At 42.1% G+C, this 17,684-nt stretch overlaps 5 protein-coding genes across 7 annotated transcripts; 2 read left to right on the forward strand and 3 right to left on the reverse strand.

The window, feature by feature from the left end:
• Positions 1-207: 207 nt before the first annotated feature.
• On the reverse strand, positions 208-500 carry RB195_018239 (uncharacterized protein; the record flags this gene model as incomplete). Its single annotated transcript, XM_064185581.1, has 2 exons — positions 208-399; positions 459-500. The coding sequence occupies 2 exons, from the start codon at positions 498-500 to the stop codon at positions 208-210; spliced, it is 234 nt and encodes a 77-aa protein (XP_064041462.1).
• Positions 501-3,709: 3,209 nt separating this feature from the next.
• Positions 3,710-8,356, reverse strand: RB195_018240 (uncharacterized protein; the record flags this gene model as incomplete). The annotated part of the gene is made up of 7 exons (XM_064185582.1): positions 3,710-3,794; positions 5,000-5,058; positions 7,331-7,422; positions 7,476-7,578; positions 7,638-7,796; positions 7,851-7,934; positions 8,297-8,356. 7 exons carry the CDS (start codon positions 8,354-8,356, stop codon positions 3,710-3,712), a joined length of 642 nt encoding a protein of 213 aa, XP_064041463.1.
• A 1,532-nt stretch (positions 8,357-9,888) lies between these two features.
• RB195_018241 (uncharacterized protein) lies at positions 9,889-10,101 on the forward strand (the record flags this gene model as incomplete). The annotated part of the gene is made up of 1 exon (XM_064185583.1): positions 9,889-10,101. The coding sequence occupies one exon, from the start codon at positions 9,889-9,891 to the stop codon at positions 10,099-10,101; it is 213 nt and encodes a 70-aa protein (XP_064041464.1).
• Positions 10,102-10,423: 322 nt separating this feature from the next.
• Positions 10,424-10,978, forward strand: RB195_018242 (uncharacterized protein; the record flags this gene model as incomplete). Its single annotated transcript, XM_064185584.1, has 1 exon — positions 10,424-10,978. One exon carries the CDS (start codon positions 10,424-10,426, stop codon positions 10,976-10,978), a length of 555 nt encoding a protein of 184 aa, XP_064041465.1.
• Positions 10,979-13,248: 2,270 nt separating this feature from the next.
• On the reverse strand, positions 13,249-16,797 carry RB195_018243 (uncharacterized protein; the record flags this gene model as incomplete). 3 transcript variants are annotated; one of them, XM_064185587.1, is made up of 5 exons in its annotated part: positions 13,249-13,399; positions 13,464-13,600; positions 13,658-13,741; positions 16,568-16,712; positions 16,775-16,797. In XM_064185587.1, 5 exons carry the CDS (start codon positions 16,795-16,797, stop codon positions 13,249-13,251), a joined length of 540 nt encoding a protein of 179 aa, XP_064041466.1. The 3 variants fall into 3 exon arrangements, with proteins under 3 accessions (XP_064041466.1, XP_064041467.1, XP_064041468.1); XM_064185585.1 differs by lacking the exons at positions 16,568-16,712; positions 16,775-16,797 and adding an exon at positions 16,083-16,097; XM_064185586.1 differs by lacking the exons at positions 13,249-13,399; positions 13,464-13,600; positions 13,658-13,741 and adding an exon at positions 16,146-16,220.
• Between the last annotated feature and the right edge of the window lie 887 nt (positions 16,798-17,684).

The following is a 17,684-nucleotide window of genomic DNA, read 5'->3' on the forward strand; positions in this document are numbered from 1 at the left end:
ACCGGTGAGTAGAAAAGGAAGCACTAATATTACAGGCTAGATAAAGAAGTAAAGGGGAATAACAACAGTGCAGAGAAGTTCCAAACTAAATGTTAAAGGAACTGCGCATAGAAACTGCGCATCAGAACGCATTAGACTGATCCCTGCTAGGAAAGTAGAAGCAAATAGAAGAAAGCTAAAAGTTCAAAAGAAGAACCAGTCAAGCTACTAGTTACATGAATAATAAGGCAAAATACAACACCGAAGACGAAACAAGGGCACCAAAAGGACAAATATAGACGAAATCGAAGGAAAGCAGGGAAAATCGAAAGCAGGGAGTAGGCGATCTTGCTTAGGATGCCATACGAACTGATATTTTTGCTGAGGAAGATGAGGAGATGAACTGTCCATCGGAAGAAGCTGAAAAAGGAAGCGAGAATCTGGGGAATTTCGATATTAAAAAGTTGAACTAAATCAACTTGACTCAGCCTTCGTTTAAAAATCCTGCTGCTTTCGGCCATGAGCACATGTAGGGGAAGAAGACGGAGCCATTTGGCGGTACGAACGAAGAACGAATGTGAGAGGTGTGGAGATTTTCTGCCAAGGTCTCTGTTATAGATTCCAAACCCCCCTATTCTAGTACTGCTAGGTCCAAACAGTATTTGCTGGGAGACAGTTTAGTTTTGTTTCGGAGGATTCGAAAGGAAAATACTAAATCAGAGATTATTCTTCTGTAAAACAAGGGTTTTAATGCTAATGCCTTCAATCGATCAGCGTAGTTGGGTATGTTTTGGTACTCATAACCAATTCTAATAAAAACTAGCCTCTTAAAGGTTTTTTGAACGTTCTCAATCTTAGTGATGTATCTTTTGGCATAGGGGATCCAAATCTGAGAGCAGTATTCCAAATGAGGTAAAACAAAAGTTTTATATAACAACGTAAGGATTTTAGGATCATTGCAGTGAATATTTCAAAGGATTGTGAATAGAACCGTGAATGCTCTTTTTAAGATATATTCAATGTGGATGAAAAACTTCATAGAAGAGCTGAACCAAACTCCAAGATCCCTCAGTGGTATCACATTTTTTTAACAGTATATCGTTTATCATATAGTTTGCTGAGTCGCCGTTTCCAAAATGCAATACGCAACATTTGGTAGGATTAATTGCGAGATTCCAATTGGAGGCCCAGAGAACAATACTATCAACGGTAGATTGTAACTGGGAGCACATTGCATACCGGTTTTCAGAGCTGTAGATACAATAAATTTTAATATCATCAGCATATAATTGTGCTGTGATATTATGAGGAGTTCTTAGACAAGCTGGCAAGTCAGAAATGTATAAAAGAAACAGTAAGGGGAAAGTACCTCACCTTGAGGTACACCGCTTTTACAATGGAATTTATCAGAATATGCATGTCCAACTTTAACAGTCATAAACCTGTTGGTTAGGTAAGACCTGATCCAGATAAAGGATAAAATATAGACAGAATATGCCGACGTTTCAAGACAAGAGAACATTTGAACTGCTAGAGTCTCTTTTATCAACGGTAGCGAAGACGACGAAAGAAAAATACACGTTCCTGAATTTCTATGGAGAGAAGTGGAAGTGGGTAGGGAACGCGCCCAATAAACCATGAGAGTGATGTGAATAAGAGTGCAATGAAGAGACTCATTTGCTTTTCTATTTCTACGAATCCCTCTTAATTGGCTGTTCGTTTCGGTAGATTGCGATCGTTTTTTTCGGAGAGGTAGACAAGAAAGCGGTGCATTTAAGAATGCATGCGATGGAATTCTTAAGGATGACACAACAAAAAAAGGTCAGTGAAGCCCCCACTTTTAATCCAACTTTCCCATTCTTGGATGTGAAACAGATTTCGTAACATTTCTTGGCTGTTAATCATCTTCAGGAGTCCTTTCTGTGGCACCAGGTACTTCCGGTAACTCGTGGAACTCGAATTCTCTTGCGTCGTTCAGTATCTTGTTTTCAGAAAACATAAGTTAGAGGATCTTTGTGGCTACAGAGGCTGTCAGTTAACATTTGTAGTCTCCATACTGACTTCCAGTTCTCGATGAGACTTTCAAAGTTGAGGGATCGATGTGTTTGCATAGCCTGCCCCTCCTAAGTATTTAAGGTCCTTGAACAAGCGAACAACCATGCGATTTTCGCTATCATGGATCTCTCATCGATCGTATAGATTTACAATTCTGTCCAATCGTGCATGTGTTAGTTCAATTCGGGCTTACTGCTTCTGACCAGAGATCGCTATCAGAGCATCACATTGGTGGGCCGTGTCAGAAGATAGGACCAGTAGAGCTAGAGTGCACTGCTACTACATGACAGGATCAAGAGAAAACAAATGTACACGGGTGCTAAGAATTATTTAATGCCTGTGAAGGCTGTGGTAGCTGTACACTTAGTGCCGTTTCTCGATCTTTGTGTGTTTCAGTTCTGTTGCACCTACTCAGTATTTAGAAATGGTACACCCATACCCACGGCCACCTGGACAGCTGAAAGCAGTTCATGTGAACTGGTGCAACATCTCTTGTCTTCATCGTTATGATGGATTTTCTATTCTTTGGCAGAAGTTTACGATACGTGCTCCACTTCAGGACCTAAACTCATCGCTTTGATCGAGAAAAGTGAGCGCCACAAGTCTTGAAAAAGACTGCTTCAATATTGATGTGCATTCGGTCTTGTCTTATAATATGTGCGCCGCATGTTATAGATCTATGCTGTCAGAGAAGATGACTTCACTGACTAGGAGTGCTACCATAAACTTTGAGATGTGATGTGTCAAACTTTCCTTCCTTCGTTTTCTTGTTCGTTCTTTGATTCCACAAAACGGGACAATCCAACAGTTATACCGACGCGAATGTCTGGACTTGCATCTGACGCTTGAAGTAAACCAACACATCATCTTTGGTGAGAGAACAATGTATTCTAAGACAATGAAAAAATTTAACGTCAACACATTTAGCACGGCTTAGCACAAAGGTTCGTCTTGCTATCTGAAGCAAGGTGCTTGTGTTTTTCTCCACTGCAGGCACGCGACCGTTCGAAATAAGGCTGTCCACGAGGAACATCGAATTTCTTAGAGTTGCACCATTTCTATGAAACCGAATATTAGTATGGAAGAGTGATGAGCGGTGTTTAACCGTTGTGAAAATCTTTATGGACAGGATCTCATTCAACACTATGCTGCTAAAGAGAGATTAGGAAGAAAAGTGCAAAAAATCGAGTTTATGGTGGCCTGAGGATGTCTTCCGTACGGCAACTAGCTCCTATTTCTTCAACACTTACACCTACATCACACACAAACAATACTAATGGGCATTAGTAAAACACCCATGAATAGAAATATGCGTCGGAAACATAGGTATGGTTATTATGTCATGCAGAAGGGATGGACAATCTACTGTGGAGATCTAGGATTGAAGAAGTGTAATTTTGGATAAGGTATACACATGCTCAAGTTTTGTCGGAGATGAGGAAAATTTTCGGAGCTTTGCTCTAAAAGTTGCTCCCGATATTTACTACGACTCCAAGTTTTGCGCATTTCTGCGACATGTCTTTTATTTGAAACATAACATGTAGTCGATGCATCTGAGATTTATTTATTAATTATTAGTGGATAGGGACACTATCATACATTTATTATATCGTGGACAAAAAAATTCGTCCGTTTATTGTTTGAATTTGCCAAAGTCAGGTAGCCGGGTTCTTCGCTATTGCGTTCCTGTGGCAATGTTATAGTCGTTGATGAATTTAGCATACTTCGCCTTGTTTTCTTCCGTCAAAATGGACTCATATCTAGGGAAAAATTGAAAAGTGCAGACTATTGTTAGAGCGGAAGTCAAAGACCTTGTTTCTCACTGAACTGTACTAAACAAATATGTTGAGGACGAACCGCGCTCATTGACATCATAGAATGGTGCAGTCAACTTAGTCTACAGTGCGATATAAGTGTCGTGAGTGGTTGTGAGCTTAATTCCTGCCATTTGCATCGGTTTAAGTGCTACATACGTCACTGACGCAGACAGTTTCTTAAAGGCAGCATGCCACGATTCTAGCGTGGTATAAATTCATCAGGGGAAGTTAGAGATGGGGTTGAAGAATGGGAAGCTGGAGTGATTCCGCTCATCTCTCCCTAATCGTCGTAAAAAAACGGCGTGGAAACCGCTTTAGTTCCTTTGAGATGCGTTAGAACGATCCCTTATCGGTGTGGACAATGCGGTCTCCCTTAGAACCCTATTCACTGCTTTTACTTGAATAGGCAGGTAAAGAAGCATCATCAGTCTTTGACCGCGCAGCTCAATGGAGCGCCCACATAAGGGCAGTGCCCTACGAGTAAAATCGTCTTAAAAGGCAGTGTCTTCCACGCCGTTTTTACGACGATTAGGGAGAGATGGATGGAACCACTCCGAATCCCACATTTACGTCTCCATCTCCAGCTTTTCCCTCGAGAACCCATACCACGTGAGATTCGTGGTGTGCTGCGTTTAAAGGCATCACCCCACGAATCTGGAGTGGTAGGGATTTCCGGTGGAGTATTCGTATACGGGATCGTAGATTATTGAGAGAAGGGTGATTCCGTTCATTTCTTCCTAATTGCCGTAGAAAACGGCCTGGAAGCCTCGAGCGTTCCGGCGCACTATTTTCTACAACGAGTTCGATTGGAGCGCGCCAGCCTTGTGCACGCGCCGCATCTTCCGGACCGTTTTTTACGGTAATTAGGAAGAAATGGACGGAATCACACTCCTCTCCATAATCTAAAATCCCGTTTACGAATATTTTGCCTGGAATCCTTACCACCTCAGATTCGTGGGGTGATGCGTTTAAAGCCAGCGTATCGGAGTGGAACTATGTTGGGTTCCGCAATCTACTTTCCTGATTCCCCACTTTTGCTGTGGGTTGTGCACCACGTCGAAATCGTGATACAATACAGCTCAAGTCACGCAGATGTTCGGCTTCAACTTTTTACTACCAAAACAAACGTTCAACAGTATTTTTCTTACCTGCTTTTATGTTTTTCTAGGAAATAACAGAGTATAACACGATGAATGTAGAGGTATTGCTAAAATGGCAGTCATTTTTCTACTTAAAGGCATCATACCACGAATCTGAGGTGGTGCGGATTTCAGGTGTAATATTTTTTTACAGGGGAAAGTGGATTATGGAGAAGGGAGTTATTCCGTTCACTTCTTCCCGTAAAAAATTGCCGTAAAAAACGGTGCACAAGGCTGGCACGCTCCAATCGAACTCCTTGTGGAAAATAGTGCGCCGGAACGCCCGAAGCCGTATCTTCCGGGCCATTTCCTACGGCAATTAGGAAGAAATGGACGGAATCACCCTTCTCTCAATAATCTACGATCCCGTATACGAATACTCTACAGGAAATCCGTACCACCCCAGATTGGTGGAGTGATGCTTTTAAACCGTGAAAGGCTTAGGAACATCTTGGGATCTACGAAAACTTCTTGTTTTTTTAATTTTCATCATATAAAAAACGTGTAGCTCACAAATATTGTTAAAGGTGACGTGAGTGAGTGAGTTAAACCGGAAACAAACAAGTAGAAAATGACAGCGATTAATGTTTAAGTCATCAAAATCTTTGACATCAAAGTCAAATCAAAAAAAAAATTTGTAGATGACCAAAGAAGCACTTATTTCTTCCCAAATTTCACTGCTTAACCCAAGCAGCTCCGTCTGGACTGCCATTGCTGGTCTTCAATTCGACTAAGCTACAACCATTTTTAGATGGAACGCGAAGTGATGGCTGTGAGATAAAGCCCCTTCCAGAACTTAGTACAAAACTTCTATCACGGCAACGTGATTTCGCAGAAAAAAAAAAGACAGACACGCCAAGCGAACCAAACGTGACTTCATGGGTGATTTTTGGTCAGGGATTTCAAAAGAATATAAGAGCAAATAATTCGAATGTTCTTTTGTCTTGAAACCTCGGCATATTCTGTCTGTGTTTTGTTATAGTGTGTCTGCGAGGTTTTTAGATGTAACCTTTATTTGCCTGACGTTGGGGCTCTGGGCACGCCATTGAGCGTAATAAATAAATAAATAAATAAATAAATAAATATTTTGTGATAGTGTGCCTGCAAGGCATTTAGGTGGAACTCTTTTTTACCTGAGGTTTCGGCTTTTTCACCGTCTTCAGAGGCCTAAATAGAGGATGACTGGAGCAATGCTACGTTTATTCCGCCAAGTGCCACCCACACTACCGTAGGTCAGTGTTTCGATAATCGTTAGGGTAGTGAAAACAGAAAGAACCAGCACTGTAAATAGCAATGTTCCGCGCAAAAACAAAATTTCTCTTTGTCTTCCTTTTATCTCTGACAGTGTCAGTGCCGCTGTTCAGCGCAGCATTATCCAAGCACAATTACAAGATGACGTGATCTTGGTGAATATCCCAAATGTAAGCATCAAAAGCCAACTTGTTAGAAACAGACTATATGATAGATACTGCATCTGTGAAAGATGTGTTATTTGTCCTTACGGAAAAACAGGCGACTGCGCAAAAATGGGGGTAATATATGAGATTGAGTGCTTGATATGCAATGCAACTTGCGTTGGGGAGACCGGTAGGAATGTTGGAGTGAGGATTAATGAACACATGGCAGGAAAGCGACGAAAAAGTTTGATAACACCACTAGAAAGGCACAGACATCACGCCCACGATGGAAACGATTACGATGTGAAATGCGTTATACTGGCTCACGAGACAGAAATATCGGCAAGGAAGACGTTGGAGGCGTTTTTTATTCTTAAAAGAAACCCTTCAATGAATAATAGAAATGAATGCTTGTCGATAACGAATGAGTTCTTGCCACTTGTACCGCTCTGTGACCTATAACCGCCTGATATTCTGTGTGTAGATCAAATCATCTATATCGTTGCTGGTGATCTACACGTAGTAATACTCATTCGCTGGTACACTGAGTGACAAGTGCGTGCAATCAGCCGCGCCACATCCGGTGGAGCAACACGTAAGACCATTTTCAATGTAGACAGGTTTCTGTTCTCACTACCCTAACGATTATCGAAACACTGACCTACGGTAGTGTGAGTGGCACTTGGCGGAATAAACGTAGCATTGCTCCAGTCATCCTCTATTTAGGCCTCTGAAGACGGCGAAAAAGCCGAAACGTCAGGCAAATAAAGGTTCCATCTAAAAACCTCGCAGGCACACTACTACAAAACATAAGAGCAAATATAAATTAATCCTGCTTTTAAATAATATTTGGAAACAACAACGTTTTACTTTGATATATGAGCTACGAAATTCAGAAATGAAAATGAGCATTTTGGAAGTGTTCAGAAAGAAGGAGACTAACCAAATCATTCTGTATAGTATACGCACGCTGATTTCTAAGTTCTTTTAATAAATCACACATCGTTGCACATTCAACTCCTGCTTGCATGCGTTCTAAATGAGAATGAAATAGCACTTTGGTGTTATTTGAACCTCCACCTAATTACCTAGTATATATTCAATGGCAACAATTGTTCCGGTACGACCGATTCCTGCTGAACAGTGTACGATGATAGGCTTTTTTGTTCCCCGAATCCGCGACAGGAGTTCCTTAGAGATGCATTTGGTTATCCTCGCTACTGGTATCACAAATCGCCGTAGTATCATACCATACTGGTAAGCCGAACCGGCGGTACTCCTCGGTCTGGCCAATCCAACCATTGGTAGTGTCTAACTTCCCGTATTTCAGGTGTACCATCAAGTTTTGTAAATCTTATACTAAGTATACTGAGAACGACAGATGGTTCATCGGAAGACATTGACCTCATCTAGCAACCAAAAAAAAATCCTGTTTCTCGTAGGAGGAGCGTAGCAGCGCTCACCTGAAGATTGGTGATTTCTATTCCTGAAAAGGTTTTTGTATCTCCGACGCGATCTGGCCAATACGGTGAACATTTATTTTTACCCTGAAAGTCTCTCGCCTTCACTAAATAGTTTTTGTTCAGCCACTCTGCACCCTTTTAGTGTTATCTGGTGTCAACGTCTAGTTAATGTCCGATTTCAGAAACCTTTTGGTATTCACTTTTCTCGACTTCAAAAGATCAATACAAATACAGTGGTTTTCAATGGAAAAACCTAACATTATGCAGTATAGTGAACAGAACCGCTACTGCACCTTCAAGAGTTAAAAACAGCAGACTATTCATAGGACTACTTCAGATCCAAAACTGCTGTAGATGTTACTTTCGATTTCCTTTAGTTGGTGCAAAATAATGTCGGTTTTTCGCTGAAATTTTCGGAAACAAAGTTGACTGTTGACTGATTTTACCGTTTCAATGCAATTGCAGAGCATAACAATGGTTTCTGACTCCTCCTGCAATACCATCATCCAAAACTCAGTGACAGTGTTGTCTAGAGGTCCCTAAAGTTGCTATAAATAAAAAAAAGTACTATCTTAGAAAAACCTATGCTGAATCATTCCATCGAAGGTGTATTCATCGAAGGACAATCTGTGTGGTGACCTAAAAGGGAAATGGTTTTTATTTGGCTATACTCGTATGCCTTGTCAAAGCAGTGGCTTCTCGTCAGGGAAATGCTTGGCCAGGTTACCACAGTCGGTGGTTGAGCGATCCCGATTTTCGACGTCAAACAAAAAAAAAACAGCGGAAGCTTTGTCCTCTTCTAGCGCTCCTGCTTACCGCAACATTTTCAAAATTGGGCATACACAGTTAAACTAAAGTGTGACAATGTATACTGCAGTTTAATGTAAAGGAATTGAACAGGAATATGTAAGCAACATATTTTTCTCAAAAAAAAGAGCTTCTAAATCATTGGAATCAATTCAAAGGCTATGATCACCGTAGGTACCTCCTCTGCACCCTGAGTCTGCATAAATAAAAATGCAATACAATAAAAATAGATTGGGTTGCTATGCTTGTTTCTTCCTCAACTGTTCCTGTATCAAGCGCATCAACAGTCGATATAATGGCTTATTAGTCTGGAACCTTAAGTCAGATGCATGAAGCTGCCGGATGCAAGGATGCAACCACCCAGTTTAACTAAATACAGCATGGCATGAATTTTCCGGACCTCCTAACCAAACTACTCATTGGTTTTACTTGAATAGACTGTAATACAGACATCACGGTTCTTCGACCTTTCGCCCGTTGATGCGGCGCGTTACCACGTAGGAAGTAAGGCTAAGATCACGCTCATTTAACAGTATTCATCACAACAAAGCATGGAAACACCCTTGTTTACATCGGTCTCTCCAACTGCAGTTTAGCACGAGAAACAATGCAACGCATCTGCGATTTGCAAGGCTTCTGCTGCTTATTTGATTAAAATTAGTTTAATTGCGAACACTTACTTGAAAGCGTTCTTCCGTTTTTTTGTTCCTTTTTTTTTTTGAAAAACGTTTCAAAATTAGAGCAAAGACCTTTGAATGAAGAGTAAAACATCATTATAAAGCTTGAATATCGTATTTAAACTATTTCCGTATCTTCGAATGAAAAAATATAGACTAAAATAAGGGAACTAGAAGTCAAAAAAATATAGGCACCGACATCGACAGGCGTTCTCTATCACTGAAATGTGGGCACCAGGTGCCGGTCAGGCAGCAAAAAAAGCTGTGCGAAGAGAACCGAAGGAAATTTTGAAAATAAGCAGGAGCTTAGCCACTGGCTTAGTTTCTGCTTATTTTGGTTTTTCATCTTATAACATATCCAAGGGACCGCGTATACGAGTCTGATTGCTACCTGCACGTGGTGGCCCTGCTTTAACGCGAAACCCCAGAACTATCATTATCTGGGATCTCTTCGCTACGTTAGCCGGCTTTTGGAACGATTCTGCAATGGACAACATCGACGAGGAATACGACCGGCTCGTTGAACAGCTCACGACTGCAGGAGCAAGAGACGCATGTCTCTTGAAACTCTTGAGATGCTACGCCAGCGTGGAGCAGCACGAGCCGCAGGGAACCAAGAACTCACGTCCGAGCTCGCAAGGCTTTGCAGAGAGGCGATAAAGGAAGACATTAAAGGGAGAAGAGCAGCAGTGCTGGTTAAAGCTGCAGAGGCGGAAAAAACATCCGCTATGTCCGTCGAGACTTCGCCAGTCGCAAGACGAGGATGACTGCTCTCCGGAACCCAAAGGGAACAGCCATTGCATCGAGAAGGGATGGAGAAAATCATCTACGACTTCTACTCTGATCTCTTCGACAGCCATGTCCACTTGCCTCTTCACCGTCTGAGGGAAGACGGACATGTCATTCCAGAGGTTCTCCCGTCTGAAATTCGACATGCTATCATGTTGTATTTCGGACGGGAGAACCTCTGGGAAGTATTTTGGACGAAATCGTACGACACCCGGTCCCGACAGAATAAGACTAGAACACCTGAAGAATCTTCCGCCAGCACTCATCAACACCCTGGCTCTTTGCACGTAACATGTCGGTATGCAATTTTCCCCAAACAGTGGAGCTCCAGCAAGACTGTATAAGAAGGGAGATCCACATGACATCGGCAAATATAGCCCAATCTGCTTCTTGTCCGTCATCTACAAGCTCTTTACAAGAATGATCCTTAATAGGATTGAAAAAGTCTTTAATGAAGGACAGCCATGCGAGCAAGCAGGATTTGGAAAAGGATTCAGCGCGATTGACCACATTCACACTGTTTCGAAACTCATCGAGGTATCACGAGAGTACAATATGCCACTCTGTCTCACCTTCATCGACTTGAGGAAGGCCTTCGACTCGATTGAGACGGAAGAGATCATGGAAGCCTTGGACAACCAGGGTGCCCCTACTCAGTACATAAAGAGACTTCGAGAGTTGTACAGCAATTTCTCGACCGGAATTTCGCCATTCTACAAGAAAGCCATCATTGACATGAAGAAGGGGGTCCGACAGGGTGATACAATCTCATCCAATATATTTACAGCCACCCTCGAGAACGCAATGCAAAAGTTGGAATGGGACGACATGGGAGTGAAGGTTGATGGTCGGTAGCTACACCATTTGCGCTTTGCTGATGACATCGTTCTGATAACACCTAGCCCTAACCTAGAATTCGACGAAACATGTGGGTGCATCGGTCTTCAGCTGAATCTGCAAACGACGATGTTCATGGGTAACGGATGGGATGGATGCCCCACCCACGCTTAACGGAGCGAACATATCCGAGTGCACCAGTTGCGTTTATCTGGGTCGGTAATTGAACATGATGGACGACCTGACCTCCGAGTTGTGCAGGAGGAGACATGTGGCTTGGGGAGCGTATACGAGCATCGAGGATGTAGTGAAGAAGACCAGGAACACCCGGCTCCGTGCTCACCTCTTCAACACCACCGTACTTCCTGCTTTGACCTATGCTTTCCTTTGGGCATTTCGCAAGCAGGAAGAAAAGCGATGAACGTCAGTGAACGCGCAATTGAGAGAGTGATGCTAGGAGTATCCCGTTTCACGCAAGTGAGGGACGGGATTCGAAGTTCTCTCCTACGTCAGCGATCAAAGATTAGAGACGCGTTTGCCAAGGAAATTAAAATAAGGTGGGCCAGACACGTGATGCGCTTTGATGACAACAGTTGGACCAGAGCCGCGAGCGACTGGGTTCCCCGCGATATTAGGCGCACTATAGGAAGACCGCCGACTCGATGGTCAGATTTCTTCACGAAGTCCTTCAAAGAAAATTATGATGCTCTTCACGTCCCACGCGAAAGGAGGAACCAATTGGCGACTCTGGCACGCGATCGGGACAAATGGAAGAATTACTGGCGCCGCTCGACCAGTTCGAAGATCAATGGGAGTCAAGGTGATCAAGGTAAATATTGGGTTGGTAAGAAGTTCTTGTCAGGGTCTTTGTAACTGTCCACAACTTTCTTAGTCGATACGTAACCGATGCCTGTGGTGTATCAAGGGGTTGTAGAATATTCTCGATGCTTCTATGCAGAAGATATGTAACCGGGTGCCTTTCTCCTACTTTAAGCAATATGTCAATTTCACAAGAGCAGCTATGAGCCATCATCTTCTATGAACGGTATCGCGGCATTGGAGCGACGACATCAACATCAACAGCTCGTTGCAGGACACCGCTACAATAAAGAATGTCCACCGCTGGTTCGCTTGTTTTGTGGGAAGAGAAACTATCTTTAAGGTTAATCTTTAATCTATCTTTAAGCAGTCCTCATTCTCCTGCTCTTCACTACAGAAAGGTGCTGACTCAACGGTTCCGTCATATATTAACGGATGGCATGCGGTACTTCCGTGTCCTCCTGCCAGTCTCTCCTTTTCCGCCCGCATCGAAAGGATTTTTTTCGAAGACCTGGTTACTGAAGATGAGAGTTGGGCACTCTACGATTCCAATTCAGATCTTGCCGTACGGCTCCCTTGAGGAACGGACCCACAAGCCAAATCGGACAAGCATCCTAAGAAGGCCTCCTCTATTGCTTCTGGTATTCGAATGGAATGCTCTACTACGATCTGCTTCCGCAAGAACACAAGGTCACCGCTGTCACTTAAACTCAGTGCCAAAAAGAGTACCCCACCTCAGTCATATCTAACAAAAATTTCACCAAGTTCGAAGACATTGTTCGGCGGTACCGGACTTCTTCCACTCCCAGCATCCCCAGTTCTGAGAGGACAGGATGGCTGACGTGCCCCATTAGGTGGAACAATTAAATGCCTAACAATGCTTATCGATTGCTAGTGTATATTGAATAAAAAAATTTAAAAAATTGACAAAACTGGCAAGACTTTCTTATCAATCTAACATATATACTGTTTATATTTCTTCGTATATAGCATACGAAACTACGGTATTACGGTATTATGCCCAGTAGAAAAAGAACATTAGTTTATGTAGGTGACGTTTTTTTGATTTCGCTCTGTACGAAATAAACTCATAAGTTCAATCAAAGGAGATTGAAATTTCCGAGTGTATACATATGTGTGTTCATGTGACACAAGGACGATATAAGGTTACAAGTGGTGGAATGTCCTAACTGTGGATTAGAATTGATGTTTTAGAGTGGAGAGCCGTTCTTGTCTCTAAAAAAAAAGCAACAGAGTTGTAGTACTGACATGAGAAATAATTGGGAGCATACTGTGAAATTGCCTTCTGGCCTTTCCCAACTTGACTGTCGAAATGCGTTTCACATAAACATACGTATCGTTTATAGGGATCAACTTTAGAAGGCGTGCAAGTGCAATTCTTCCCCATAGATCTGCGAGCACCTTCGGGTCTCATTGCGTACATGCAAATAAGCGAGATGAGGCATTAGTCAGACATCAATGCGAGGTCTCACTTGTGTGCAAATGAATCTTTTTTCAGACACCGGGGTCCCTACGTAGTTTGCATGGACATAGTCTGTTGGAGCTCCAGGCCACTTCAGGACTATTCGATGTTGGTCTTGGCAAGGTACATCTTGATACCTGAATTTTCTGCATCATATATATTTAAGCAAAGACGCGGAAACTAGAAACAGGTAAGAGTTGCCTGTTCCTTCCAGCCTCTTGGTTTGCTTTGAACGCCTCCCATGTCATATCTGGCGATGTGTATTTAGCAAGAGAGCGGTATTCGCCACGTAGCGCATCAACACCCATGTCCAAGGCTCGTTGCACCCACTTTGCCACCTAGAAAAGTTCTTATTCTCATCATTCATGGTTCGCATTATTTATAGTGCAGCTCACCACTACTGCTCCACCTCTCGCACATTGTGCAACTTGAGGAACTTGCTGCTGGTGCGGCATGTATTGCTGTTCCCCTGGGGGCATCTGCAAGCATGTTTTTTTTAGTGCGTTTCATGTGATATGTGCTTGTTAACTCATAGCGCTTGCTACAAATTTCCAAAGAGTTAAAATTGTTTTTTCAAACAAAGTTTCTTCCGCTCTTTTTATAAGATCATAAGATTTTTTCTACGTCTTCTTGTATTCATTTTGATAAATAAATGTCTCTGAATATTCTACATTTAGTAAACATTCAGAGTATTCATTTACTTAATTTTACATCTTTACTCTTTCAGAACCACAGCAATTTGAAAACATATTCAGAAGTATTAGACAAACATCTCGCCTTTCTACTTAGCAATCAAGAAGGAATGATATGCAATTGTGAAATGACCTAAAAGCCATCATCATTCTAAGGACGATAAGGATGCTTTCTCGGATCACGTAGAACGCTAACTTCCATTTAAGCCGCTGTTTACATGCATGTATTTTCCTTCTGAAAGAGGGATACGGCGTAATTCAGGGAGCATACACTTCTTAACAAAACCACTTGATCGTATTGCGCGGTACTGGTGCACAATAATCCCGCAGATTGCAATTTTTGACGTCGTCGAACCAGTTCCGTGCTATGGAATCCCACTCTAGTGCAGACGCACCTATGCGATCTCGTAGATCCGTCTCACCTCATCTTATCGCTTTCAGGCGCCGGGGCACCAATCCTGCCCGTGGGACCCGTCTCTCTGAAACTTCATTACACATAGAAAAACAAACAAATGCGTCATTTTTCAGCACAATACTTTCAGAACTTAACAGATTTGGACGTCTGAGATGAGATGTCCCCATTCACCGCATCGCAGTTTGTTGATTCTTTCTCCCCAGTACGACTGGGCCTGGGACTCTAAGAGGCCGCCGAGTACTTTTCTGACTTTGCCCTCAGTGTCGAACGTGTTTCAACCCAGGACCGCTGGAGGTACCTGAAGTACCAATAGTCGAAGGGGTCTGGGCAATAAGCAGGCTGAAGGATCACCGACCAGTCATAGTTGTGCACGTTTCGGAATGAGCCGGCTTTGCCGTGTTTGGCCGGGCGTTGTTATGCTGGAAAACGACTCCGGTTTGTTGTTACAGTCGAAGACCGTTGGTCCTGGCGTTAATAACTTGCTTTGACACCAGGAACTCCATATATTTTATCCCATTCCTAGACCATCAACAGCAGATTACCACCTTTTTGTGGGTAGAGGCTGTACCTCCAAAGGATACGGTTATACTCGGGTTTTCCCCCTGATCCAGCCATGAACGTTTAAACAAAAGTGAGTCTCTTCTGAAGGAGCGAAAAGAAATTATCACTGATCGAGCTCTTGACCCTGCCAATCTTCTATAACTCAGCGCCCAGTTTCCAATCCGACCGCACAAAATCATCTAGTGGATCCAATCTTGCATGCACGAACCATGTACTACATACATTACATTTCATAAGAGTCAGTTCATCTTACATTTGAACCAAGTGGCGTGGTGCTGGTTTGTTTTCACACACCAACAGTGGAGAATAGAGCGTGATGAGTCTGGTCGGGCCAAAGCTAAGGGTGGTGATGAGCACGACTTTCTCGACCCCCTCCAAAAGAAAAATCGAAAATCAGCCGAAGGACAAGTGGCAAATGAGAAAATCGACAGCTGACCGAAGTGAAGAAACACTAAGTAGTAAAAGAAATTGTTGGAATGTTGTTGAAACATTGGAACTGAAATATTTCAATTTTTACTCTATTCTATTTTTATTTTGAAATCTATGAAATATGTTTGAATACTGATTAAAGAACATAAGGACATTAAAGGTGCAGAGGAATATCGAAAAAAAAATCAACAACTTCTTCTCACAACATGACAATGGTACGACATAGGTTCGACACCCCGCTCAGTCGAGTTTTTGCAAAAGAATTAGAATTTTAAAACCTCTGAAAGATTAAGAATTCAATTACACGTGGTCTTCGGAAGCTTAAAAGTGGATTCAATGAAATTTAATGACCAAAAAGCTCAAATTCTGTGCACGTCAACCTTCACTACTGTTGTATATAATATTAGTTCTAATATTATTCGTGTTTGCTCGAGCGACCGTGGCTCTCTTAAAAGTTAGATGGGACAAATCCAAAAAGAATCGGAAAATTTTAGATTTTGTCATATGAAATTTACAAAGAGACCAAGAGGTGGAAAAACAACGACATGACAGTTTTTAGGGCAAACCTCCTTCTCTGAAAAACTGCCCAAAATATTTTCTTTTGGTCCTCTTATAACGAAGTTACTCGCCATCTTCCAGACTTAACTAGTGCAACGATTCTGAGTTTTTTTTTGGTAATTAAATTTCATCTAATCTACTTTTAAACTGATGGAAACTACTTACGATTGACTTCTTCATCCTTGAGAAGAAGTTTTAAGTTTCAATCTCTTTGCGCAAAAATTTGTTTCAGTGTGGTGTCGATCCTGCATGGTCCCCCACGTTATACATTTTCAAAACAAAATGTTCCTTACCGTAATACGCCTGAAACTAAAAATAATATTTTGTAATTTATGTAATCATTCAACATTGTTCTTTGCAATGTTTTATAATGTATGTAATTATCTAATACTACGTAATATTTTGTCCTGGTTATCATGTTCTCGTCCATTCACAACTGCCCACCGCACATCCACTTACTACACCCTTCCCTTGCAACCTCCTCCCCCATCACACGCTTGACCCACGCTTGAATACCAGCACTATCTCATGCATTTTTGAAGTTTCTATGAATGTGACAAAGACTGTCTTAAAAATGGACGATTTAGTTTGCTCAACAATTCCTAGCAGAGAGCGCTGGTAATGGTCATATGTGGTTTAAAAAACCAGACCATTTTTGGCCGTGGCTTGGTGTCTCGTATTTGTGCATCTGCGTTTTCTGGTACTTTTCCTCCACCGAAACTTCCAGCAGGGTCGATCATTTGGTTATTCTCTGGCTTTTCATTTTTGTTAAGTTTGACTTTCTTCCCTGAATCCCTGAAAGCAAAGAAGTTATGAAATTGAAATGAACTAAGGAATAGAGACAAAATTTCGCATACGTGACTGCCTTTTTAGGAGGCATTGGGAAAAAGCCGCTTCTGCAAAATATATAAACTAAAATGAAACTCACTTCAAAGTGATGGTGTTTCCAGATAAACATGTGGTTCTCAACTTTGTTGATGGGAAGCTCTACTAGAAAATAAAAGAACAAGGTCAGAGTGTAAACATCATTCTATATAAAGTTCACGGAGGCTTTGTTCATCGGATCTTATCTTAACTTGATCACAATTTGAAGTTTGTTGCTGGCTGGAATTAGTACAATGCATGCTGCATGCTCTCTGCATGGCATTTGTTAGGTGAGTTCTCTTTCCTATGTTTGTTTTTTAGTTTAAGTGTTTGTCTGTTTGTCTCTCATATGCATATAATTTATGGTTGTGAACTCTTGCATGTCGTGTTTTTCGATTCGCTTTATCTTCCGATGTGATCATATGCGAAATTGCAATTCTGACCTTTGTTATCTTCTTCTTACTTCTTCAACATTTCTTGCCGTATCTCCTGTCATTATTTGTTGTTGCAGATGTTTAATCATGCGAGTCACTGTGGATGTGCTGAAGTAGAAGCTCCATATCTGGTCCATAGCCGTTTTTCTGAATCTGGAGGTCGCGTATAGGAATCTAACTATTTATGGTGGTCCGGTTGTGTCGAATGCAATCAGCCATTCGATTGTGCGCTTTGAAACGTACGAGCTATATAATCCGCACAGTTATGTGTCATGTATATATCAAAATCCTTTGCCATCACGAGTTTCCCGGCCAGCCGGCACCACTTTCAAATGCGGCGTGCGGGAAACTTTGCCAGTAGCGTTGTGCCGCAGTCGGTAAAAGTTTCTGCTGTGGCTACAATCGATCGGAGGTTCGATCGCCCCGCTCAATCGCCCTAACCACCAAGCCTTCAACCTCACGGGGTCGT

This window comes from Necator americanus, chromosome II (genome assembly GCF_031761385.1).
Source record: "Necator americanus strain Aroian chromosome II, whole genome shotgun sequence".
In the NCBI taxonomy this organism is placed as follows: Eukaryota; Metazoa; Nematoda; class Chromadorea; order Rhabditida; family Ancylostomatidae; genus Necator; species Necator americanus.